We start from the raw sequence: 25,360 nt of genomic DNA, 5'->3' as shown, positions 1-25,360 counted from the left end.
AACCTTTATTTGTACTGGTAAAACCCAATAGGGACTAAAATTCCTTCCAGTACCTTGCCAGCTACTGTTAACGTGGGTGTATCCCGCTCAGAGCCCAGCATTAGGGAGGTCTAAGCAAGGACTGTTTCCCCAGGCCCCACTGGGATTCCAGTTCGCGGGGCTATAACCGAGGCTAGATCAGTAAGCACTGGAATTCCAGCTCAGTTTGGTATCCTAGGAGCATGGGAATAAAATGTTCTGTACGGCAGCTGCCTCCTCTCCAGCTCTGCTTCTCAAGGGCTCCACTGTGCTCTCCCCCGGCGCTAGGGTTTCTCTAAGTGCCGGTACTTCTTGCGCAGCACAGACACCTGGTCCTTGAACAGCACAGGGTCCAGGCGGAGCTGCGAGTGCACCAGCGGCATGTATCCAAACCAGGCTGCGAACCGGTTGAGGCAGTCCTGGCGCTGGGAAAAGTGCAGGTTCCCGCTGGAGACGGCCGCGCTCCTGGACATCTATGGCGCACAAGGAGAGAAGAGAGTGCTCAGAGCTATTGCACAGACTTAGGGACTTCTCCTGCTCCCAAGAAGACTGTGGTGGTTTTACCATTGATTTCAGCAGGATCAGGAGCAGACCCTAAATGAGAGGCATTTGACCTAACAGCTCCTTTGTAAGCCCCCAAGGAGGGAGAGGAGAAGCCAACAAAACTACAGACAGAGGTAGCGCAGGAGAAGTGGGGGTACAGGAGCTAAGGGACTGATAGATCAGAGGGAGAACTGAGAGGCGGGGGTTTCCACAGCTCTCCCTTCACCACCTATTTCATAGGTTGGCCCTGAACAAGCTGGAGAACCAGGCACTCCTCTGAGAGATCCCACCCCGAGCAATGAACCCCGTGTGGGAGCCATTTTGCAACAGCTACTGTTATTCATTGTAGTGGATGTGGTCTAAGACCAGGCCCCGGAGGAAAATAGAAGCAGTGGGCTGTGGGGTCACCCTCTGATAAGAGCCTTTCCCAGAATGCCTTTCCTGGAGCTGGCCCTTTAAATCAGGGGGAGACAAGCTGCTGCCGCTCTGGGGAGAACATTCTGCACCTAACAGTTACAATCTGCGCCCCTTGCCCATCTGGGGACTGCCCGTTTCTGGTTCCTTCCCCCTCCCTCTGCCCTACAGCAGTCTCTGAGCGGAGCTGGGAGACACACAACCTGCCTGCCACCAGCCCTGTGCTCTGCATGTGGCTGCAGCCTGGGGGCCAGAGCTATGCTGCCCAGGAGGAGGGCTCTGAAGGGAGTTGGCTAGGAGGCACGGTGGGAAGCAGATAGAGCTCTCTGCAGGTGCTGGGATGAGGTAAGCCCTGAGGATGTAAAGGAAATATTAGGGTGACTGCTGGGCATATAGCTCTGAGCAGCAAGGGGTTAATATGTAAGGCCTGGATGTTTTAGGCTATTGAGGAAACATTGCCTAGTGGTGAGATCTACTAGGGTGCGGGACGGCTTCTCTCAGGGACCGGGTAGCTCTGTTGCTTAAGTCTTAAGGACTGAATAGGGCAGGGCACCGGGGCCCAGGCAGCAAGACTCATCCGTGCTGTCCAAGGGGACCCAAGAGGACCGTAACTTTGAGAAATCTATGCTCCCCCCCCACCCCATGTGCCTGGTATGCTCCTGTCTCGGTGGTGCCCCAAAGTGCCACTCTCAGCTCCCTACCTGCTGGGGGGCAGCCTCCTGGTGCTGCTTCTTCTGGGTCACTTTGATGGGCGGTAGCTTGGTGACAGCAGACACGAGGAAGTTCATCAGGATGTCTTCACAGTTGGAGAGCTGATCGATCAGGCTCCTCAGGCTGGCAGGCAGGTAATTGGTGAAGAGACTGTGATAATACCTGGGGGGATGGGGGCAGCAAGGCAGAGACTGTGATAATATCTGCGGCGGGGGGGTGGGTCTCACAGAGCATGAGCCACCGAGGGACCATCCCGTTCCCCAAGCCTGGGGGTGGCCAGAGCATGTCCCATGGGCCAAAGGCCTCCTACAGCCACAATGCAACTCACAACGGCTCTCGTCTACGTGGCGGCACAGGTGGGGGAGGAGACCTGCCCTGTCCTCGCTCCGTGTCCCTCGCCTCTCCTCTATTCCAGGGGCCTGCCGCGGCCGGGACTTTCCCCAGCCACAGATGCTCAGGCTAATGCACCGCCCACCTGGCTCGGCAGCTCCATCCGTGGCACAAATGAAGGCTGCTCTGCATTCTCCTCCTGCCCTCGACACTCAGGCCACGACTTTCTAAAATGGGTGCCAACCGTAGCGCTCCTGGCTGCACGGCGCTGGGTGCTCAGCATTCTGTGCACCCCAGCCACTTCTTTAGGTCCCTGCCTATGGATTTAGGGAGTTACCTTTAGTCTCCTCTTTCAAAAGCTTGGCCTAGGTCTCCCTGAGCTTCACTGTCCTGCTCTTTAAAAGAAGGTTAGCCCTAGTGAGCTCCTTCCCGGGCCATGGGGCTCGACTCCTCCAGTATTACACTGCAGGACACACAGCGAGGCTGAGCCCTGTTGTCCTGGACACTGCACAGACACGTAGCAAATGGCAGCCACCATCCCAGTCCACGGTAAGTGCTTTGAGATCCTCGGCTGAAAGGTGCTGTCTAACTCCAGACCTGTTATGATTGAAGCCTCTCTGTCTGGGCTATCGACTGTTCCTACCACTGGGTGGCTTCGAGCTAGTTCAGCTTCCAGTGGAGCTTTTGGGTGGAAGAACAGAGCCTTCCAGCGTTCACTTTGCCTGGGCTTCTTAGGCTGGAAGTTCTGGAGAAGGTGCTTTACCTGTGATGGAACGCAGCTGCAGTCAGAACCATGGAGAACTCGTTGGTCCACTTGGAGGTGTAGCCCCACTGGCTCTGGCTGGAATCCCAGAAGTGACTGCGCATGGGGAACCCAACAATGCGATCAGGGAAACTCCTCCACACCACAAAGGCAAAGTCGACCTGGGGAGGCAGGCAGAGAGTTCCCCACCAGGGCGGGGCTGATAAGCAGCAGATCCAGAGTCAAATGCCTCCATGGTTCGGAGGAGAACGCTGCGGAGAGCGGAGCTACCCTGGCTGGGACAGAAGCCGTCTGGATTTGACCCACCAGGTCTTTACCATCATTGCTACTCTCTGCGAAGACCAGACATGTCTTCAAAATGCCCTCTGTACCGCTCCAAGCCTCATGCCAAGCACCCTGCACCTCCCTACTCCCTGTAAGAACATGGCTCCTCTGCCCCGAGCCACACCCCAACCAGCTAAGAGCAGAAACACAATGCCTCAATCCTCGGCCTGCAGGCCAGGCTGCCATGTGATCCTGCCAGCTCGCACGCGGTAAACACCCTTGGGCCGGGCACATACTTGGGCGGAGGGCCTGCTGGGCACAGCCAGGTGTCTCAGCAAGAGGCGTAGGCGATTCAGTAGGTGGCATGCTGCCATCTGGCTTTTTCCTGGAGGTCTCTTATTCAAGAACTCGCCCAGCCCAGCCCTGTTTAGCCTGGGAGATCTGGTGCCCTAGTGTGGGAAGTGCCAATGACCCGGCATGGGGCGCTGTGCTGGGGAGATGCAGTCTTCCAGATACGATGTAAAGCAGAGCTTCTGGCTGCTCAGGGGCTGGGGCACTTTTTGTAAGAGGTGAGTATTAACCCCAATGTCCTCGCCAAATTCTAGCTTGATTATTATTACAGGGTCTATCTAAATTCCCATCATAGTTTATTTGCCCCTCCTGCCCTCAACTCGGGCCTGATCCTGTGAGGGTGAGAGGCCCTAGGAGTTGAGGGCACTCAGCACATCACATGATCTGTTAGAGTTGCTGTGCCCTATTAAACAGCTGCCACGTTCCACCCGAGAGGTGGCTGCACATTCCATGGTGCTCTGTGTGCAGAGCTGGATTATAGTTTTGGGGGGCCCTGGGCCAGGAAAAATAGGGGGCCCCTCCGCCACATTCCGCCTGCAGTCCCCCCCACCCCTGTCCTGCACTCCTGCCGGAGAGTGGAGTCAGAGCACTGGGTGGGCTGGTGGAGTGGGGCAGGGCAGAGCAGGGCAGGGCACAGGCACCCCAATTGTCCGGATCCCCTAGGGATTGGCCCCATTGGCCCAGTGGCTAATCCATGGACAGCTTGTGAAGCCCCTTGAAACTCTGCTTTCCCTTGAGGCGTCTTTATCTAGTTTGCTGCGTCCCACCAGCCCCCTCGCCCATCCCCTCACCTCGCTGGTCGACAGGCTCGTGTGTTCATCCAGGCTCAGCACCGCATCTGTCCCGATGGCCGAGTACGGGAAGAAACGGTCGCTTACCTTGAGCGAGAGGGAACAGCAGAGTCAGAGAGGGGGCCAGAGCCCCTCCGCCCCTTCCCCATCCCATGGAGAGCGCAGGCAGAACCAGTGCAGGCTAGTGCAGAGCAGGGGGCTCCTGCCACTGAGTCCTGGCTGGGCCACCGCTGAGCCGTGCCCTGATGTGCAAATCCATGCTGCGGTTCTTTGACCGCACTTTCCCCTGGCCCTCCCAAGGGCGGCAGCCCCACCGTGCACTGGGGGTGCACAGCCCATTCACAACCCGCCCTGTCCCTCCCGTGAACAGAGACCCGCAAACAAACCAACCCGGCCACCGCTTACTTTCCGCCGGCCGTGAATGACTGTCAAAGGCACTGCTGTCTGGGGCCATCGCCCCCTCGGCGGGGGAGGCTTCTCGCAGCTCCACAGGACTAGGATCTAAAACCAAACGCCAGGGCGCCTCGGTCAGCCCATCTGGGTGGCTCTGTGCATCTGGCAGGGCAGAGGGGGCGGGAGGGTGTGCCCCAAACCCACAGCCTTCCCGTCCTCCCACCCAGCTGGAAAGTTCGAGCCTGGCACCGAGCCACCCCCCTCGCTTTAATCAAACAAACCTGGGCGGCGCTAGGGGCCCAACCGCTCACCTGGGGCTGCTTTTAACTTCTACTTGCTATGTAAATAGCTTCTAATTGGGGCCTGGAAGCGCTCTCCCAGCTCGAAATTAAAAATCATCATGCCAAGGCTGGAAGCTCCTGCCTGGGGCTGTGGGTGTGGGACGAGGTCTAGTTAAAGAGGGTGGTTAATTAAGGTACATAAAATTCTCCCCTGTCCCATCCCTTTGCCCCAAATAAACCCTTGGGGCCTGATTTTCAGAGGTGCTGAGCGTCTGCAAATCCCACTGGGCCAGCTCCACATCTGGTGTCACTCCACTGGAGTCAATGGGCCCAGAGCCCCCAGCTGGCATAAATCAGTGTCACACCCTAGGCGTGAGTAGGTCAGATCCCCACATGGGATGATTCAGCATCGCTCCATTGAAATCAGTGGGTGTAGATTAGCGTTGCTCCGTTGGTGCGAATGCAGCAGCTGTGGGCTGACTTTCTGGTGGAGGTTTTTGGGGGCTCAGCAGCTCTGCTGAGCTGCCAGGGCCTTTCCGGGTCTCTATCTGCCATTGTCAGAGGTGGGTCTAACCTGCCGTGGCCCCAGACCCAGTGCCTGCTGGAGTCAGTGGGAGCCTTTCCAGTCATTCCTATGGGAGACGGGTTTGGATCCAACCCAAATGTTCCCAAAGCCCAGAGGTATCTGGTTCAGGCCTGGCTCTAGTTCTATCAGGAAGAACAAACTAGTAGCTTAGGCCCTAGCCTTCTCTTCCGCAGCGCTAGAACTGAGAGCTGGAGGGGGGGAGTTAACCTTTGCCCCTGACCTGGGCGCAGTGCTGGGATCTGGAGACGGCCTGGATGAGCTTGAGGATGGGCTGAGAGAGGGAGACCACGGGGGAGACAGCCCGGATGAAAGCTGTGAACTTGCCGGAGGGGCTGGACCCTGCAAAGGGAGAGAGCGGATCAGTCCGGGGTTCCCGAGGGACGCGCCAGGGCGTGGGCAGGGGGAGCGGTTCCTACCGTGCTGCAGGTGGTAGAAAGGGAAGTCGCCAAGGTGGGTGGAATACTCCGGCAGAGCCAGCAGCCCCCCCGGCAGGGTGTTCCACAAGAACTTGGGGCGGGATTCTCGAAGAAACAGCCGATCCTTTATTATCTGGGGGGAGATGGAGACGGCTTTCATCACCCTAGCAGCAAGCAGCTCATCAATCCAGCAGGGCTCCACAGAGGAGACGACATGCACTTGCAAACCCGGGGCTGGGACAATGCAAGCCAGGCCCCCACACCTCACCCAAACACAGAGTGCAGTGCACTCTGCTGAGCCCCGGATGGCACGGCAGGACCTGGCAGTTGTGCAGAGTTGGGGGGAGGAGGGGCTGATTTGGAGAGGTAGGGCTCATACCCCTGAGTTTTTGCTCTGAGGTTCAAATCAGCATGAAACCGATTCAAATCCACCATGTTTTGCCCCTCTTTGTCACTGAATCTTGCTTGGCTTCCATCCGAAACCATCCCTCAGCCCTGAAAGTTGGGGGAAGGAGGGGGGCTCCTGCTCCTACTCTACGGCGGCCAATGCATAACTCCCTGATTCCCTTGCTGCACCAGCTTTCCCCCAGGGTAACTGCACAGTGGCGTTCCTCCTTATTTACACCAGTGACTGGAAGCAGAATCCAGGCCCAAACACATACCTAGGAGCTGGGCTGAAACCAAGCCCCCGGCTCTAGAAGTGGCCAGCTATCCTGAGCTGAACCATCCCCCCAGGAGTTCAGGGCACTTTGGAGCCAGATGCTGAGCCCTTTGCTCATGCTGCCACCTCCCCACGGGTACAAAATCTGGCCCGGGAGCTCACTCCCTATTTATAACGCTGAGCAAACCTCAGAAGTTCGAGGCATTTGGTTTGGATGAGCGGCCAACTATGCTGCTTTGAAGTATCTCCGCCTTGCTGAGCTGCGACAACAGGGCTGGAAACGGCACAGACCTGAGTTCCTGGCACTTCCTTCTTCCGACCCAACCAGAATAACTGGGAGAAGCGGCCTCCCTGCGGCCCATGCTGGCGGGCTGTTCCAGAAACAACACTGACGGATAGATAGCGAACTCTTTTCTATTTATCGGCGGCGGGTGAGCTCTGGATCGTGACACCATCCCACAGCTCTCCTTTCCAATGGGAGGCTTTGTGTAAACAATATTGATGAGTCCAGGTCTTGCTCCCAAAGGGGAAATGCCATTCAAAAGACTCACAGCTTTGCCGTGTGTGAAGTTAGCACTCAGCAGAGCAGTGCCATGGGTGGCCCTGGGGCCTGAAGGCTTCTGTTAGTTATTATTGTTACTATGATTATGATATTTATGTATTGTGCTGTGGTAGCACCCGGGAGCCCCAGGACCCTGGTGTGCTAGGTGCTGTACAAACAGAACAGAAAAATATCCCCTGCCCCAAAGAGCTCACAGTAAGACCAGAGACAACAGGTGGAGAAAGACAGAGACGAGGGAGCTCAGCACAGTTCAAGGAAACAATCAGATGATGTTGGCCAGTGGTCTCAGCCCACCACAGGGCAAGCTTCCCCTGCCCTGCCCTGCCAGTGTGTCAGGGGCTTGCTGTGATAGATAAGTGAGCACCAGGGTTCCAAATTCATCCCTGGTGCAACATCACGGATTGCAGTGGAGTTACACTGAGAATGACTTTGGCCCCAGGTCTGCTCGAGTTCCTGCCCTTGCTGAGGTCATCAGTTTGGGGGATGGTCTCGCTGGTGTGGAAACCTGTCCACTGGGAGCTGTGCTGACAGCCCCCCATGCTCACTTCACGTGTGCCACTGAAGAGCCATCAGATGGTAAATGTTGGTCATAATGGAGCCGGGTGGGTTTGAACCTGTGGTCTTCAGGGGAGGAGAACAGGGTAAAGGCAGAGAGGTAGCTTGGCAGAGAATTAGCTAGAGAACCTGTTTCTTTACTGGCTTATCCCCTACCATCCAGTGATGCCTTAAAGGAAGAGAGCGGCGTATGAAACACAAATGCTCTTCAGGAAAAGGTCTAATAGCCCATGTTCCACCCCAGGGAGAAACTGGGTTAGAAGCCAAACACAGGGCAGAGTTGGGAAGCCCTGGCAGATGCTGTGCGGCAGCTGGCTTCCTGTGGTCAAGGCATCCTGCTTATCGCGTTCAGTTAAAGTCTTTTCTTTCCAGTGAGCTACTCAGGAAAATGTGAGGTCGAGTGCCCAGAGTGGCGACAGCAGGGATTTGAATTGCCCTGAAGCCAGAAGGCAACAGGTCTGTGGGCAACATCTGTTATTGTCCCCTTCCACTTAGCTGAACAAACTCATCTTCCTCTCCAATCCCAGCTGCTAACACATGGACCAGAAAAGTCCACAAAAATATTGCCCAGTGAGGCTGATGGAGACACTTGGCATACGCTCCTCTTGCATAGCTAGCACCCTATCCCGCAGCAGCCCGCTGGGAGAGGCAGGGACTGGAGTAGCTAGGCAGTCCCCCTTCAACCAGCACTCCTGCCCCACCCCTACGGTGCCCCCTAGTGGCTGGCACGGTAGTAGCTATATATTTCCCATCAGCCTACTCACTCCTGCCCTGAGCCGGTGCTAGTCCCTCTCTCTTGATCAGCTTTCCCCTGCTACGGGATGGAGACAGGGTGGGATTTTCCACCACCCAGCTCTTGTTGCTGCTGCGAGGCAGCCTGTTTAAAAAAACCTGAACTACGTGGAAAGGTCACCGAGGGAGCTGCTGTGGGAGAGATACTAGAAGTTTGTGGCTCACCTCAAGGGTAGTTTGCACTATTTTCTCCACGGAAGAGAAATATGCTTCCCACAGGAACTGGGTTTGCTGCTGGAATGCCAGGATCTTGTCACTGTGGATACAGCGAACCGTGGAAGGAATCTGAGCAGGACAGAAACCACGGAAAGAGGGAGACAAAGAGAGGGGATGGGGTTAGTAAGGTTTATGCAGCCAGGCAGTGTCTCCCTCCAATTGTGGCCCTGGGGAGCCAGGCCCTAACCCTGGCCAGAGCACTGTAGGGTTAAAAACATTTTAAGCAAAAAACAGGCCTCAATCTAGCCACTTTTCTTAGCCCGATGTGCAAATCCTTAAAAGGACTCTTGCCCTCATATCAAACAGACCCCTACAAGGGTTCTTTTGTGAGTGTTTTGTGAGTGGGCCTTGGGAGTCTTCAGGTCTACTTTTAGCTCTGCCACTGACTTTCTCTGTTGCCTTGGTGATGTCACATAACTACCCCATGTCTCGGTTTCTCCCTCTCTAAAAGGGGTGCCATTTTCCCTACCTAGTATGGGGATTGTCTGCCTTTCTCTGTTATGTATCGAGCCCCCATTCCTGGGGCAGGTGAGGCAGGGCAGTGCTAGGGTCCCCATTGTACAGATGGGGAACTGCAGCACAGAGAGACAAAGTGACTGTCCCAAGGCCACCCAAGATGTCTGTGGCAGAGCAGGGCATTGAACCTAAGTTTCAGGCTAGTGCCTTAACCACTGGGCCATCTTTCCTAAAATGAGACAGAAGTATTCTGGGTTAGATTGTGACTAGGACTGTCTGCCCATTGTGACACCGGCACATTATGGGGTGCAATCCAGCCCAGGGAAGAGGTGTGGCACCTCTTACCCCATAACCCCGACTGCCTCTTGATGTCTTCCCAATATGGCTGTCTGCCTGGGACGCCCACAGTCAGCAAAAAGCAGGTCGCTGTGTATTGGGCAGCCCTGGTCCCGTCCAAAGCACTGGAACCTGGAGCCTGCCTGCAATACCACTGGTCTCCACCAGCCCAGATTAGCAGCTGGGAAGGTGACTTCACACTCATCCCAGAAAGATGTGTTTGGAAACATCCAGCCTGGCCTGGAACAATCAGAGGAACGTGAAGTTCCACTGCCCATTTAAGGAGTCAATATTCAACAGTTAATGTGACACCCCTGCAGGACACTAAGGGGGAGTCAGGTCTTTGTCTGCCAGTCCTGTCATGGCTCTTTGGACCTTGGGTTTGGGTGCATCGCACTGGCTCACCCCACCCACCCCAGGGGAGCAGGTGTGGAGGAGTGGGCAAGGGGACCTTTGGCTTCCCCCCTCAATGTGCCAGCCAGCACAGCTCAGCTGAGCTGTCCTGGAGCTCACTGAAACTTGCTGTGGCTATAGGCCAGTAGCAAATTATTACACACTCAGAGCAAGGGGGAAGGGGTTTGTTCCTCACACTGCTACTCCGGGGAGGGGAGGGGCGATGGCAGCTAAAATGCTTAAATGCCAGACCTTCCTTGCTCAGGGCTGAGCCCAAAGGTACAATCTAGCCTTTAATGTTCCTTGCAGAGGTGCACAGCAGGCTTGTTTATATAGGGCCTACCAGGGGCAGCTCTAGCTTTTTTGCCCCCCCCCCCCCCCAGCATGGCAGGCAGGCTACCTTCAGCAGCACACCTGTGGAAGGTCCCCAGTCCCGCAAATTCAGCGGCGTGCCTGCAGGAGGTCCGCCAGTCCCGTGGCTTCAGGGTACCCGCTGCCGAATTGCCACCGAATCCGTGTTACCGGCGGACTCCCACAGGCGCGCTGCTGAAGGCTGCCTGACTGCCACCCTTGCAGGAACCGGCAGAGTGCCCCCCGTGGCTTGCCACCCCAGGCACCCGCTTGGAGCGCTGGTGCCTGGACACGCCGCTGGGGCCTAGACAAATCCATCGTTTTGCGCTGACAAGGGCACAGGCCAGGCACCATTTTCAATGACCTGCAGGCAATGCATTTTGCAGCAATGAACGAGTTTCTCTGGCGTCCCCTCAGGCCTTCTATTAAGCCTCTCTAGCACTCTCCCTTAAGCCGTCCCTGCGGGTTGTTAATGATCCTTCCAATTCTGCCTGCCCGCTCCCCCAAAGTCACTAGCAAAGCTCACCCTGACTTCAGTGGGAGCAGCTGGGCTCTAAGCTAGCTGTGGGAGGGTGAGGCAGGACACATCTGCCACAAGGGTTGGGAGAGGGAACGACCGGTTGGCCAATTTCTGATTGCTGGCTGCCCCGGCTGGCTCTGTCGCAGCAGCCAGCTAACGAATGAGCCTCCCGTCCATCCCAGAGCCAGGCTGCCAGAACAGGGTGATCCGATGTCCAGCGCTGTGAGCGAAAGGCACTTCACGCGATGGCACTGCATGGTGCCATTTCATAGGCAGCATGGCACTGCGTTACCTGCAGGAGGAGCCTCTCGTCCCCGACAATGGCCGATTTACTCCAGTCGATCACTTCGGAGAACGGCAGCTCCCAGCCATTACTGAGCAGCACCGGGATGCAAGCGGCCTAGAGCGATGAGAAACAGCAGACAACGGCACTCGTGAGACCCAGGCCATCGAGCCTTGTAGCCACCAGCTCAGGGATCGACAGCCCGGCCGCTGGGTCTCACAGGGGTGGGGGAAACAGCAGGCCCGAGGGAGGCGCACAGCAGCTGACTAGTGGTATTGGAAGCCCAAGTACTTTCTAAAGAGCCCCCTTTCAAAGCCCCCTTTCGTCCAAGATCTGGGAGCATTAACCCTTCTCACAGCCAGCCTGAGGAAGGCATGATTTCCTCAGGGACCCTCCTGACGGCTGCCTCTCTACCAAGGGAATGGAGAGGAAGGGCTAGTGGCAGGGGGCGGGAGGGACTGGAGGGTGGCAGGGAAGGGGATGGAAGTGGGAGAAGAGAAGAGGGTAGAAGGAGCTAAGAGGAAGGAGGATGGGGAAGGGGGACAGATCTCTGAAGAACAGGATCGGAGAAGTTGAGATAAGTGTGTGGGGAAGGGGGAAGGTGCAGGCTCTTGCTCTGCTTCTCTCTCTTCATTCTCAGAGGCTCCTGTGCCCTGGGATTGGGGTGAAGAGGGAAATTCATGGACTGACTACAGATATTTCTCTCTGTCTCGCCCTCAGTGGTACCTGCAGTGCTTCCAGGAAGCGGAAGGAGCCCAGCCGCCTGCCGCGAGGGATGATGCAGAAGGTGGAGTTGTGGAGCAATTCCTGATAGTCAAACCTAGGAACAAAATGCAGTTCCGGTTAGAAACCTCTAGTTTTAGAGCTCTCTTTTCCTTCCATGTGGCACAAAGCTTCCCCACCCCCCTTGTCGACTTAAGTGTCCTCAGCACTGTTGTTGTATTTCAGTGGTAAGACCTCGAGGATTCATATACATCAGTCCTAGAACAGAGGTGGTCACAAATAGCATGCAGGCATCCTTTCTGTCAAGACTCTGACCCCAAATACCAAAGCCCTGTAGCCAGGGAGCATCTCAGCCTCCAGAATTTACTCCAGTTGGAGAGACTAAGGCCATGTCTACACTACCCGCCAGATGGGCAGGTAGTAATCAATCTGTCAGGGATCAATTTATCGTGTCTTGTCTTGACGTGATAAATCGATCCCCAAATCGATGCCTGTACTCCACCTCAGCAGGAGGAGTAAGTAGAGTCGATGGGGGAGTTGTGGCGGTTGACTTGCTGCTGTGAGGATGACCAGGTAAGTCGAACTAAGATACTTCAACTTCAGCTACACTATTCGCATAGCTGAAGTTGTATATCTTAGATCGATTCCTGCCCCCCACAATGTAGACCAGCCCTAAGGTGGGGAGCACCCTCCCTGCTGCTTGTTACAGCTCTCCCAGAAAGAAACATCATCACAAAACACAACAGTTTCTTCCTTGCCTGCCAAAAAAAATAAACTTGTAAGACTCCATGTAACGGCACCATGCGTTGACCACTGCCATAGCAATATGAAGGGGCACTAACTAGATGATTAAATTTACTTCGGATGAAATTGGACTTTTGGACATTGTTGAAGAGGGAGCAGTCGATAACGTGCCATCTCTCAGCTGGGTGTCATGTAGCAGAGAAGTTTTGGGGCCACAAAGATCTCTTCTAGAGACGTGCCACCCAACATCACATGCAGCCGGTTCACTGGCCAGAGCCAATGACCTCAGTGGGGTGACAGCACAAATGCTGTAAATAAATACTCAGAACCCAAAGCCAAGGCGAAGCATTACATTATTATGATTGTATTACCACAGCTCCTGGGTGCTCCAGTGATGAGCCAGGACCCAGTGTGCAAGGTGCTGGACAAACAGACCCGGCCTCAAAGCTCACAACCTAAATTCCATTCTTATCCCCAAAGGGGGCTGTCTCAGAAAGTTTAATATGCCTTAGCATTAGTCAGGCTTGAGCTAACCCTCAGAATTGCCCCCTCCACGTACCCACGCACAAAGCCACTATCATCGTCCCCAGCTGACAAAGGAGAAGCTGAACCAGAGGTAGAACTAAGTGACTTGTCCAAGGCCAAAGAGAGGTGTCAGTGTCTGAACTGGGATTAGAACCCAGGTGTTCCTGGGTCTCGGTGTGTTTAGATCCTCCAGCAAGGCGGCCTGTGATCCTCCAGGCGTATAACCTCAGCATGCTGGAGGGGAGATGGTCGTGTGGAAAAAGCATCGGCGTGAAACTCAAGAGGAGTTTGATTTAGTGGGGGCTCTACCACTGACTCGCGAGTGACTCTGTGCCTGTTTCCCATCTGTGAAATGGGGCTAATGAAACTGACATGGGGTGTTGTGAGGTTAAATGCATCACTGCTTGTGAAGTGCTTAGACACGACGGTGTCGGGGGCTGTGACAAATGAACACCCAGCCAGCTCTGTTAGTAGCCATTCTCTACTTGATTTACCTGTAAAGGGTTAAAAAAGTCCATCGGTAAAAGAAGGGAGTGAGAACCTGACCGACAGAGCCAATGGGAAGGCTACAACTTTTTAAAATTGGTGGGGAAACTTCCCCTCTGTGTCTGTTGTTGTTCTCCAAGGAAGAGGGGAACTGTGAGAAGCTTGGGCCACATATGAAACCATCAGAATCATACCTAGAAACTGCTTATTTGAAAACCCGGCTATGTAAGTAGATCAGGAAATGTTTAGGAAGATGCGTTTAGGTTTATTTCTGTTTATTTCTTATGGCCAGTGGACTCCTCTGTGCTAACCTCAGATGCTTTTGTTTGCTTGTAACCTTTAAGCTGAACCCCCAAGAAAGCTATTTTGGGTGCTTAATTTTGGGAATTGTTCTTTTAAAATCTAGCAGTAGCCTGAGTTTTCAAATGGATTTCTTTCTTATGGTTATTGATAAAATTTACCTTTTTTAAGAACAGGATTTGAATGTTTGTGTCTTAAGAGGTTTGTGCACATGCTTTTTAATTAGCGGGTGGTAACAGCTGATTTCCTTTGTTTTCTTTCTCAGCTCTTCCCCAGTTGGGGGGTGGGGGCGGTGAAGGGGCTTGAGGGTACCCTACAGGAAGGAATTCCCAAGTGTGCCTTCCTGGGTCCTAAAACGAGTCTTTTGCACTTGGGTGGTGGCAGCATCTACCCATCCAAGGTCAGAGAAAAGCTGTAACCTTGGGAGTTTAATACCAGCCTGGAGTGGCCAGTATTAATTTTTAGAATCCTTGCGGGCCCCACCTTCTGCACTCCACGTGCCAGAGTGGGGAATCAGCCCTGGCAGGGTTGTGCCTTTCTCCACTCTTTTGGCATATGTTGCTTTAGACAAGGACTGCAGAGCCCCATTTAAAGTGGCAGGGAGCACACATTTTCCCCGGCAGCCTGCCCTGCCCCTGGCCCATGAGTCCCTACACCCATCCCCTCTACATCTGAATGAGTGGCATTGCCACCTGGGGCACAGGGTCACTGTTACTCTTGTTTGGCCCAGCCAAAAAGTGCCCTCCACCGCCCCAGCCTTGCAGTCTATGGCATGGGTTCTCCACCTGGGGGCTGTCCACCCTCCCTTCCCTTTAGCTAGATTTAAGAGGGAGGTCCTGAAACTTCATTCAGCTGTAACACAGGGTCACAGTGTGGAAAGCTTTGAGAACCCAGCCCTCAAAGGACCACCTGCCAATGGAGTGCCCCCCCGCAGCAAGGGCTGCAGAAAGGATGGCATCAAAGCTACTTTATGCTGGCTATATGCACTCTAGGGAACGCCCACCCCTCCCTGCCCGGAGAATCCCCAGCAGGGGAGAGAGTCCAGAACTCTCATCAGACCTCAGCACCACTTGGGCTGCATTTTAAGAACCGGTGTGTAGTCGTTTGATTTTGTGTGGTGAACTGAGAGTCAGTCGAAGGTCAGCTCTGGAGACTGAAATACTTCATGTTTCCACAGAACAAGCCCAATATGAGCTGCATCAGGCCAGTTTCCCCCTCATGCTGCATTTCTCCCCCTGCTACCGACATGCCTCGTCTCTGAGCTGGAAACAGACCACCCTCTGGGGATCAGATCAGCCCTCAGCATCCCCCCCGAGCCTGCCAACCAGAAGGGGGCAATTAGTGCCAAATGCCAGGGTGGTTTCTGTGGGGGTGAGGTTGCGGCGAGTTTTTACATTGGAGCGTATGACTCGGATCATGTCGCCTCCAGCAATGAGCAAACGCATGCAGAAAGCCAGGCCGGCGGCAGCCACCCATTTGTGTATCCATTAGATGCTGCTGATTAAAACCTAACTAGTCTTGGCTGTACGGCAAGGCTGACAAGAAGGGGGTGGAAGCCGGTACAAATTACCGGGCCTTGGTGGTCCATCAGCCCTGTTTAGCCAGTCCGCCTTTCCTGGGGGGCCTGAAAAAATTGTTTCACCAGGGCCCGAACCCACTCTCAGCGGCCCTGTGTACGGTTGTCACAGTTACACAAACAATGGCCTGGCCTATTGGAGCCCAGAGTTTCGGTTTGTAAAGCCTAATATTAATGCAAATATTTTTAATGAAGTTTGATTTTGAAATGCCAATGAAAACAGTATTTTGTCTGAGCTAAACATTCCTCTGCTGTGTTGGCAACTCAGCCAGCCGCAGCCTTGTGCTACTGGAAGTGCAATTGACTTAAACGGGAGTGAAACTGACCAGGCTGTTTTCGCAGTCCAAGCTGAGTAAAATGCAAAGAGTAAAATATCGGAATCGATTGGGCAAAGTCAATCTGATTAGTACAAATTCTCTCAATTTCCATAATCTCTGGTGTCACGGAGAGCACAAGTGACTGTATTCGTATTTCTTAAACCCCGCTGAGTTACTCTTGGAGCCCAAAATACTGGGCCAGATTTTCTGCTGTGCTGTTTCCACTAAGTGCAGTGGGTGGTATGGCTGATTACTGTAATCAGCTCCAAGTCCAGTGGCACCTTAAAGAATAACAGATTTATTTGGGCATAAGCTTTCGTGGGTAAAAAGCCTTACTTCTTCAGATGCAAAAAACCCACGAAAGCTTATGCCCAAATAAATGTTAGTCTTTAAGGTGTCACCGGATTCCTTGCTATTTTTGTGGATACAGACTAACACAGCTACCCCCTGATACGTGTAATCAACTCCCTGATTCTCTGTTGGGCCCTGTGAGCCACCATAGGTTAGAGCAGCCTGAAGGCTGCTCCAATTTGCACCATCTGGCAACAGTCCTCAGGGGCCCCTTTGCCAACAGAGTGCCTGCATGGTATTGGAGCTAACTAGGCTGGGTCTTTGCCCACTAGGGAATTCCTGCCCCCTATGCCAGGAGAATCCCCAGCCAAATGCTGTCTTCTATGTGTCACCATGGCAGCATGGAGTGGGTGCAGTTCATCTCACCCTCTATCTCTTGTAATTTTTTTTTAAATAAACCATGCCCAGGGCCCGATCCTGCAAGGTGCATATCTAGTACCGGCCAGTGGGGTTGAGGCCACTCAGTCCCTCTCAGGAGACGCTCAGCAACTTCCAACCCCTAAGGAAACTTCTAGGTCCCACCCTATTTAAACCAGGCTCTGCTCATCTTTCCTAACTCTCTCATCACTGTTCTGGCCAGAGTTTCTCTCCTTCCCAGCTCTGTTGCCACAGAGAGTCTTCAGATCTGGACTGTGATATTCCAGACCTCAGAGCAATGTGAGCCCTTCTCCTTCCATGTGACATTGGAGCCTGGGAAGCTGCTCAGCCAACGGGAGGGGGCTGCTTGGGCGTACGCCAACAAGCTGAGTCGCAAGGCGTGATACGTGAGGAAATGATAACAGATGTTTGTCAAGCAGGAGGGGATCATTTATCAGAGATTAAATATTTGTCTTCCGGCAGCACCCTGTAATGGGCAGGGACCTGATCTCTGAGCCACTGGAGAGTATGATCCTCAGCGTGATGTCCAGCTCCTTGCAAAGTGCGGTCCTGGTCCATGAGGGGAAGGAGGCGCCAGGGACAGCGTGTCCCGTTGGCTGCTACTGATAAAAGTTCAGACTGTAACTGGCCCTGTCTACATGCACAGAGAGTGGGGACCCAAGGGTCCCTCTTTGCCCCACTGTGCCAGCTGCAATATGGCACCTGTAGGACAAGGACAGAGGGAGTCTATGCTGCAAGTGGCTCCAGAGACCCCTTCCTAGCCAGCTGGGGGTCAGAAGCAGGCATGGCTGCAGGGGACAGAAGTCTAGACTGCCTCCTCCATAAACCTGCTGCAGTGACCAACCGCTCGGGAGCTGCCCCCACAATGGCCCCTGGTGGTGCAGTGGAAGGGACGAGATCACCCAGTAGAGGGGAACATTTGACTTTTCCACAGTCTGAAGGGAAGGGGCCAGGATGGCTTCCCTGCTGGCTCCTGCTCTTTGCTGCTGCTTCCTGGAGGGCATTTTCTTACCTGAGGGATGCTGGGAATCCCAATCCTTGTTTTCTGGCTGGAGCACTGCAGCGACACCCCCGAAAGGCAGATGGGATGCAAGCTCGCTGCGGGCCAACCTGCTCGGTCACACCCTTCGCTTTTAATAATACAATGATCACAGCGCCGACAGGCCTGGGCTGAAATCAGGGCCCTATAGGGCCTGGTGCTGCATGCACGTAGGCAGCCAGAGTCCCTGCCCCAAAGAACTCAGAGGAAACAGACAAGAGCAAGGAAGGGTTATGAGTAAAGCCAGATGCTAAGTTTACGATGAAATGTTTTTTCATTTCTCAAGTCCAGGATGGAATTGGGGATGGGGGGGAGGAGGGAGCAAGAGCACCCACGCCAGAATAACTACATGGGCAGGGCAGTCGCCTGGCATGCGGGAAACCCAGATTACTTGTACCTCGACCGTCCCAGGGACTGCGCTAATCTCCAGGCGAGTGGCTATTCTGGGGTGGTGCTCACTTGCTCTCATTAATTTTGCCTCATTTTCCCTCTGCTGCAGAATGAAAACAAAGGTCAAAACCTCATATTTTGTTGCAAAACAGAATGTCTTGTTTCCGACCCGCCTTGCTGATCAGCCCATGTTCCAGGGGTGAAACTGAGGCCCAGGAAGACTCAACAACCAGCCCAACATGACAGCAGGAGTCTGTAGCAAAGCAAGGGAATTGACTCCAGATCTCCCAAGTGCCGGTCCAGAGGACGGCCCTTCCGCTCAGAGGGGAACCTCATGGCACGGGAGTGATTCTGGAAAGCAGCAGCGTAAAGCAGCGAGATCAGAATGAGGCCCATTATACGCCTCGCAGCCTCACGCCACTGGGCGTGCTTAACCCTCGCAGACAGCCAGGCGGGACACATTGTTAAGCAGACGCAGCCGGGCAGAGATCTCAGCACAGTCCTGTTCACGGAGCCATGCATTCCCCTCCCAGAGCCCCATGCATGGGGGCACAGTGCAGCTGTCTGCTGGGTAGGCCCTGGGAGCATTCCTGACAGGACAACCCCCAGAATACAAGGTGGTTTCTCCGCCCCCCGCGTGTGGAGACGCCTAGATCAAGAATGAGCTAGCGTTTGAGCTGAGTTTTCTGCAAGCTGAGCACATGCTCCTGACTCTGTTCCCCACCCCGAGCACTCAGACTCGGAGCCAGGATTGGGACCCAGGACAGGGGCCCCTGGGTCAGTGGGAGGTGCAGCGTGGCGTGGGGAGGAATGGGGGCCTGTCAGCTGCCTGCTGGAGTGGGTGGGGCTGCCTGACTGGGCAGGGAGATCTAAGGTGCGGCATGGAAGATGAGTTGATTCTGGGGAGGGTGGCAGAGAGTCTGGGGCAGAGGCAGCTTTGGAGTGAGAGCGTTTCTGGAGAGGGCAGGGGGAAGGAGGCCAGAATTCGGGGTGGTCCGTTTTGCCTGGAACAAAACTACCACAGGGGCTCCCTCCTCCCACCCCAATCCCTAAGTTAAATACCCCAATCCCTGCACACTCACCCTCCAGTGCTCCTCCATTCCTCTGCTCCCCATTCCTTACAGTCATCCCCCACCCCCGTCAATCAGTCGAGCCAGACTCTGCCCACTTATTCCGGTGTGAATCAGGAGGAACCCCCTGACTTCAGCGGCGTTACCTTCTGGGTCACTTGTACCCGGGCCTAACCCCAAGCAGAAGCTGCCCTTGTGAGATCTGGCACGGCAGCAGGTGGGAGGGGAGGAGAGATTCTGGCTGTGGATACTGGGGGAAAAAAATCCCTTTAAATTATTGTCCCACCATATTTAATGTCCACGCAAGGGTGGAGGCAGAACTGGGGGATTCCTGTTCCTACCAAGCCAAAGGCAAAACCCTCCTTGCTTTTGATGAATGCACGAGGCCTCTGCTCAGATACCCATCTCACGTAAAAGACCCTCCTCTCGCCTCAAGCAAGCACATGTTTATGTGCCTTTGAAGGCAGAGGGGCCAAGCCAGCCCTTCTGGGAGCCGATTGTGGGTGATCCAAGGTGTCTAGGTATTTCCAGTCTGCTGCTTCCGTCTCCCAAGCCTTCCCCCCGGTCGCTGTTTCTCTTGGATCCTCACATACGAGTCCCAGGCATTGACGCCAGCCTCTTATCCGCTAAAGCACTTCCCCAGCATGATCCACCCCCTCCCCTCAGCTAATTTCTTGGACGTCGAACACCAGTGCCTCCTCCAGGCAACTCCCCCTTCCCTAATGTGCCTGAAGTGCCCCGGGTTGAGGGTGACTGTTTCCCCTTCAGGGTTTCGTTCTCCAAAGCGCGGCACTGTACTATGAAAGAGGTTTCTGTGCAGCTGGACTGTGAGAGGCACATTCATGGCTGGGTCCCTGCAACCGCACAGGAAAATCCAATATTTATGTTCCTTTTGGACAGACCCACCTTCTGTTTCTTCTCTAAGCTCCACCACCAAGGAGGGAAGGGGCAGAAAGAACAAGGAGCCACTATTCCCCGGGCTGGGCCGAGCTCAGCTCCTGGTACTCGGGAAGAGGGGGAAGAGACCTCCTGCATGTAACATCCAGGGGTGTGTTGGACTGGAAGGGTTCTATGGGACCTGCTCTAGCCTAACCAGAAACGGGCTGGGCTCCTGCTCAGGGGATCAGCAAAGCCATTGCACCCATCTAAGCATTCCACAGTGATGACATCACACCCACACCAGCACTGCAGAGAATGATGTCACACCCGGCTGAGCATTCCACAAAGATGACGTCACACCCACACAGCACTGCAGAGAATGAAGTCACACCTTGCTGAGCATTCCACAGTGATGACATCACACCCACACCAGCACTGCAGAGAAAGATGTCACACCTCGCTGAGCATTCCATAGGGATGACATCACACATAGCAATGATGTCGCACCCATCTGAGCATTCCACAAGGATGACATCACACCCACTGTAGCACTGAATAACAATGATGTCACACCCATCAAGATTTCCACTGTGACATCATGCCTGCCTTAGCATTGCCCAGCAATAACGTTGCACCCACCCAAGCATTGTATGCTGATGTTATTCTCCACCCTGAGAATTGGATGACAGTGATGTCATGCTACTGACTGAAGCATTTCATGGTGATATGACACCTGATGATGTCACAGTGGCCTGTGCAATAGGGAGTGATGACAGTACGCTGGCCTCAAAATCATGTATCCTTGTCCCTCCCCAGCAAGAATAAACAAGTCAACGCTCGCTCACGCACGCGTGCGCACACACACGCACACACGCACACACAATCAGACCTTTTTCTATGTTATCCCAGGTCTCACTGCAGGAGCTGAGCACATCATACACAGAGATGGCTTGTTCCACCGCTCCTGTTACACTAGTACCAGTGACCCCTATCACCTTCAATCTCCCGTGTCCCTGGAAATCCCCACCCCTTTTCCCTATCTCTTTCCTAGGAACCCATTCTTCCCACTCAGGCCCTGCCCGCTCTGTAGCTGACCCCGGATTCTCACGTTGCTGGCCAGGCTGGAGTGCAGGCAGGGCTATTTTGAGCCCTCTGCGCTCCCCATACTATTGATCCGAAGGGTGGAGGCTCCAACCCAGCTGGGCGAGCACAGGTTTCAGCTCCCTGAGCTAGCAAACAGCACTGCTGTCTGCATTCACTGAACAGTGCTGGGACAACCCCGTCCGAGCACGCTATCCAGAAACCTGCCTTATCTCTGCTATGCTCACAAGAAGCAGGGCGGAGAGATTCCCTATCCCTCCCCAAATCCCGCCGGGGCCACCCTGGACAGCCCTGAACAGGCACAAAGACATCGCCCTGACTTTGCAGCAGCCTGGCGATCTGGTGCAGCGGCAGAGAACGCCCTCGCTGCCTTCACCCCAGCAGAGAAAGCGCTCCAGGCTGGAGGGCCTCCAGCTCCTACTGCCCCACCCCCGGTGTTCTCATGCCGCTCGCGTTGAACAGTCTCAGCGCTGGCAAGCCCAGCAGTCTGCTTCTCTTGGCCTGGCTTGCGGGTTTGGCTGGAGCCTCGCCCATGGAGGTTTTCCAACCCCAGTAAACAGTTTGCGTGTCTTTAAATCCATATGGCCCTGGGCTGCCTTTTGGATTGCAGCCAAGGGAATGTCACCGGGTCCCGTCAGGTCTCCTGTCTCGGTGACGCACAGAGCCCTGGATGGATGCAACACCTCTGATCGCTGAAGGAGTGTAGAGCCACCTCCCAACGTTGGGTCTGTCTGTGCAGCAATCGCAGGCTGCGACAGCAGCGTGAGTAGATGGACCCGAACTAGCTTCAATCTAGCCAGCTTGGGTACCAGAGCATAAAGCCACAGCAGCATCTGCTTCACCCTGGGGTACCCCACGAACAATCACCCGGGCCTCTGGGCGGGTTTGTCCCACCGGCACCGAAGCGCACTCAGCCATGGCTTCATCACGCCGGGACTCTAACTGGCTACATTAAAGCTAGCTCTGGAATGTCAGCTCAAGCTGTAATTACACCCCGTGATTGCAGTACAGACCAGAGGCACTGACTTCTATTTGTGTTCAACCCTGTTCTGCCATGAGCTCCCACCCCACTCCGTCTCTTCCCCGAAGGCCTTGCCCTCACTCTGCCTCTCCCTGCCCCGGCTCCACCTCCTCCCCAAGGCCCCTGGCCTGTGCACGGCTTCTCCGCCCTCCCCCAAGCACTTCCCACCAGCCGCAGAACAGCTGATCGGCAGCCCCACAGAAGGGCTGTGACTGGTGGGTGGTTTTTTTCAGGGGGTGCTTGAGCCCCGGAGCACCTGCAGAGTCGGCACCTCCAATATAGACGTACCTTGTGTTGCTAGCCCTTATGGGTGATGTCACAAGGGTGACTGGCCCCTTTAAGAGGAGATGGGGCCAGCCACACCTCTGTCATAATTATTTAACTGCTTCCCAGCCTGAAGGGGTGGGATGAAGGAGGGTCAGGTGATAGTTTAATGGACAACTGGGCCATATAAAAGGACCGAGGGCAAAGTCTGGGAGTTAGCACATGGAAGGCCCCGAGCTAGGGTCTATAGGAAGCTGGATGCCACCAGGCAGTAAGCAGGCCATGGTCTGAGAACACCGGTATGCCAGGGAAACCAGGCTTGGGGGATGAGTGCTCTATACCAGAGCGGAGGAAAGACTCAAAGATGGCCCTGAAAGGGGCTGGTCCCAGGGCTGAAGACCCAGAAGGACCTTTCTCGTTCGTTAGTTCTTTGCTCCCCTGGAGGAAGTTCGGTGTGTTTGTGACTTGGCTGGAGGGATAAGCCCGAGCTCCAGCTCCAAGCTGTGCGTGGAGAGCCCCAACAACCCACCTTGGGGAAGGAAGTTGAGGCAGGGAGCACTGGCAGGACCATATTGCCCAGCAGGGGTGATACAGGGCAGTGAGCTTTTCAAAGTCACTGAAGTGACTTAGGTACACAGGTCCTCCTGAAAGCCACACTGGTGCATCTGAAGATCCCCCCCACAGCTGTATAACAGGCCTGAGCGCCTCTCCAGATACCCCATAACTTGGGGGTCAAAGCCCCCATGGGAATCTGGCAGCCTGGCTGTTGTGCACTTTTTCCTGGGGGATGCAATAGGGCTGTGAGCGTTCTCTGCACACCCGGTTCAGCTTAGAACCGTCCGGCCAGGCAGGCTTTCACAGCCCCAGAATGCCCCCCTGCCCCATCACAGCAGAGGGACGCTTCCCTCTGACAGCCCAATCCATTTCACTCATTTAAAGATGCATCCACCTAAACCTTCCCCGCTGACGGCTGCTGTCAGCGGGTCCCAAGCAAGTTCTGCAGGCAGCTGGCTGGATTTGGTAAATTAGCCCCAGCTGGGAGCTGATGTATTGACAGCATAAAGTTTATGAACAAAAAATACCTCCAGGGAACTGAGCCAGACTCCTCGGATAGATGCTGAAAACCCCATTGGTTCAGTTCATCTCATTAACATCCCTGTTCTTACTTGAGCTACCTGCAGAGATGGGGGGGTAACTTAAAATAGGACCTCAACAAAAATCACATTCCCATGAAATTTCATTAGCAAAGGCCTCGGCTGGTGCTTTCTCAGCTGATTGCCCCCCTCTGTTCTGCTGCAGTTCCCAAGCCAGGGCGAGTGAAAGTCACAGCCTGGGGAGTGAGGCAGTCTCTTAAACCCCTAGATGCATCTCTCGTGCCTGCAGCTATTTTCCCTCATTGAATGCTGGGATTTATCTAGCAGATTGGCTCCGTTACTTCTTGGGCCGGTTGCACCAGTGTAATTCTGGAGCTGCTCCATTGAAATGATCCCAGTGCAACTAAGAGCAGAATCCATCCGGCTCCCCAATTCTGATCTTCTGTGTTAGAAGAAATGTCAGGGAAGCCTCTCTCTCACCAGCGTGCTCCCCTTACACCCCAGTGTGGGTGACAGGTCATTCCTGGGCTCGGAGGAGAGCACAAGGCAAGTTCCAGTAAATGCTAAATGTGTCCAGTGACGTTTCTGCCCAATTCCCTGAAAACACCAGGCATGATTTTTGAGCCCCTATTTTAATTAGTTTGGGCCAAATGCTCCACTGACTGGTAAACCAAGTCACGAGGAATCTCAGGGTATGTCTGCATGGCCATAGAGCTGTGGCAGGCCTGGGTTCAGCTGACTCTGGCTCGTAGCACTAGAAAATTGCAGCTATTTGGGGATCGGGCTGGAGCCCACAAGTGGGGAGAGTCTCAGAGCCCAGGCTCAGGGCAAGCCCAGAGGTCTTCACTGCTGTGTTTAGGCTCGTGGGGCTCGGACTGCAGGGCTGAGTCAGCTGCTCCAGGCTCTAAGACTCAGTGCTGTGTGGTTTTATCACGGTATAGCCACACCCTAGGGGAGCACGTAAGGCCAGCCACCTGAGAGGCAGAGGAAGCCATATCCCCTTCACAGAGAGTTTGGCGTCCCGTTGATGCCCCTTTCAAGACAGCAGCAGAAGTCGAGTTTCGTGTATTCTCGCTCCAGCCCCCACCCAATGATTCTGCGGCAGCTGCACCGCAGCTCAGCACAGAATCTGTCCCCTGGTGTCAATGTTACACCAGCTCCACCTTGGCAGGATGCTGATGGCCATGATCCCTGTGTAAATCAGAGTGATCCCACTACAGTCACTTACCAAAGTGGAGCTGAGGCCAAGCACTGGCTATTTAAAAAGAGATGCTAATGCCAGGCTGGGGAAAGCTGCTGGCGTAACGGCCCTGGAGATCGGCTTCTCCTCAGAGCGGCAGCGGGCGCTCTGTACCCGGCTGACATGCCTCGGCTCAACTGTGGGGCTGAGGGGGGAGTTTGCTTTTCATGGCGCTCTCTGCCCATTGGCCCCAATTCTTGGACTGCCAACAACACAACCACTGGTGGGGGCTTTGGGATGACGTTTGTTTGTATGGAACTTGCATCATGTTCCGTTCCCACAGGCCACTAAACAGCTATCCGAGGGCAATGACTTTTGGTTGCTGCAGAGGGGGACGGGATTTGAACCAGCGAGCTGCGAGTGAAGGTTATGTAGGAGGAAGGATGAGCTTGGGGTTAAGGCTCTCAGGTGGGGCTTATAAGGCCTGGGTTCCAATTCCAGTTCAGCCCCAGACACCCCCATGAGGGGCAAGTCACTGCCTCAGTTCCCCACCTGTGAAGCAAGAGTAATATGACCCCAAGATAAATCACCCCCGTTTGTCAGGTGTCCACACACTGGGGAATGGGCCCCTGGATGGAGACTGCCATTCCTTGTTGGACCCTGCAGGCTGCCCTGCCACCTGGACCCAGGGATCCACCTAGGCCAGTAGCAGTAGCTAGTACCCGCTGCTTCAGGTGGAAGGTTCTGGGTAGGTGCCTATCACGGCACTTGTTTACAAGGCTACAAAAGTGAAACTCTTCCTCCCCACCCCAAAATGACTGAAACTTAAATGACAACTGCAGTCTGTTCAGGCAGAGCTGCTTCTCTGTCTCTCAACTCTGCTGCTGGCACCTCCGGGGGAAAATCCTAATTAGCTGGTAAATAAAACCAATCAAA

The 25,360-nt window shown here is 54.6% G+C and overlaps 1 protein-coding gene across 1 annotated transcript in view; it reads right to left on the bottom strand.

Moving 5' to 3' along the window:
• Positions 1–25,360, bottom strand: part of EXTL1 (exostosin like glycosyltransferase 1) — a 47,072-nt gene continuing 21,712 nt past the window's right edge. The window contains exons 2-11 of the mRNA XM_030539352.1: positions 11,713–11,806; positions 10,996–11,103; positions 8,597–8,716; positions 5,862–5,994; positions 5,666–5,784; positions 4,591–4,686; positions 4,186–4,272; positions 2,780–2,940; positions 1,677–1,848; positions 1–491 (exon numbers count right to left, since the gene is read on the bottom strand). Coding sequence (XP_030395212.1) covers positions 303–491; positions 1,677–1,848; positions 2,780–2,940; positions 4,186–4,272; positions 4,591–4,686; positions 5,666–5,784; positions 5,862–5,994; positions 8,597–8,716; positions 10,996–11,103; positions 11,713–11,806 — 1,279 coding nt within the window. The 3' untranslated portion in view covers positions 1–302. The remainder of the gene's footprint in view (positions 492–1,676; positions 1,849–2,779; positions 2,941–4,185; positions 4,273–4,590; positions 4,687–5,665; positions 5,785–5,861; positions 5,995–8,596; positions 8,717–10,995; positions 11,104–11,712; positions 11,807–25,360) is intronic.

This window comes from Gopherus evgoodei, chromosome 20, assembly GCF_007399415.2.
Source record: "Gopherus evgoodei ecotype Sinaloan lineage chromosome 20, rGopEvg1_v1.p, whole genome shotgun sequence".
Classification (NCBI taxonomy): domain Eukaryota; kingdom Metazoa; phylum Chordata; order Testudines; family Testudinidae; genus Gopherus; species Gopherus evgoodei.
Note: the sequence above shows the minus strand (reverse complement) of the source record. Positions and strands in the feature narration are given on the sequence as shown.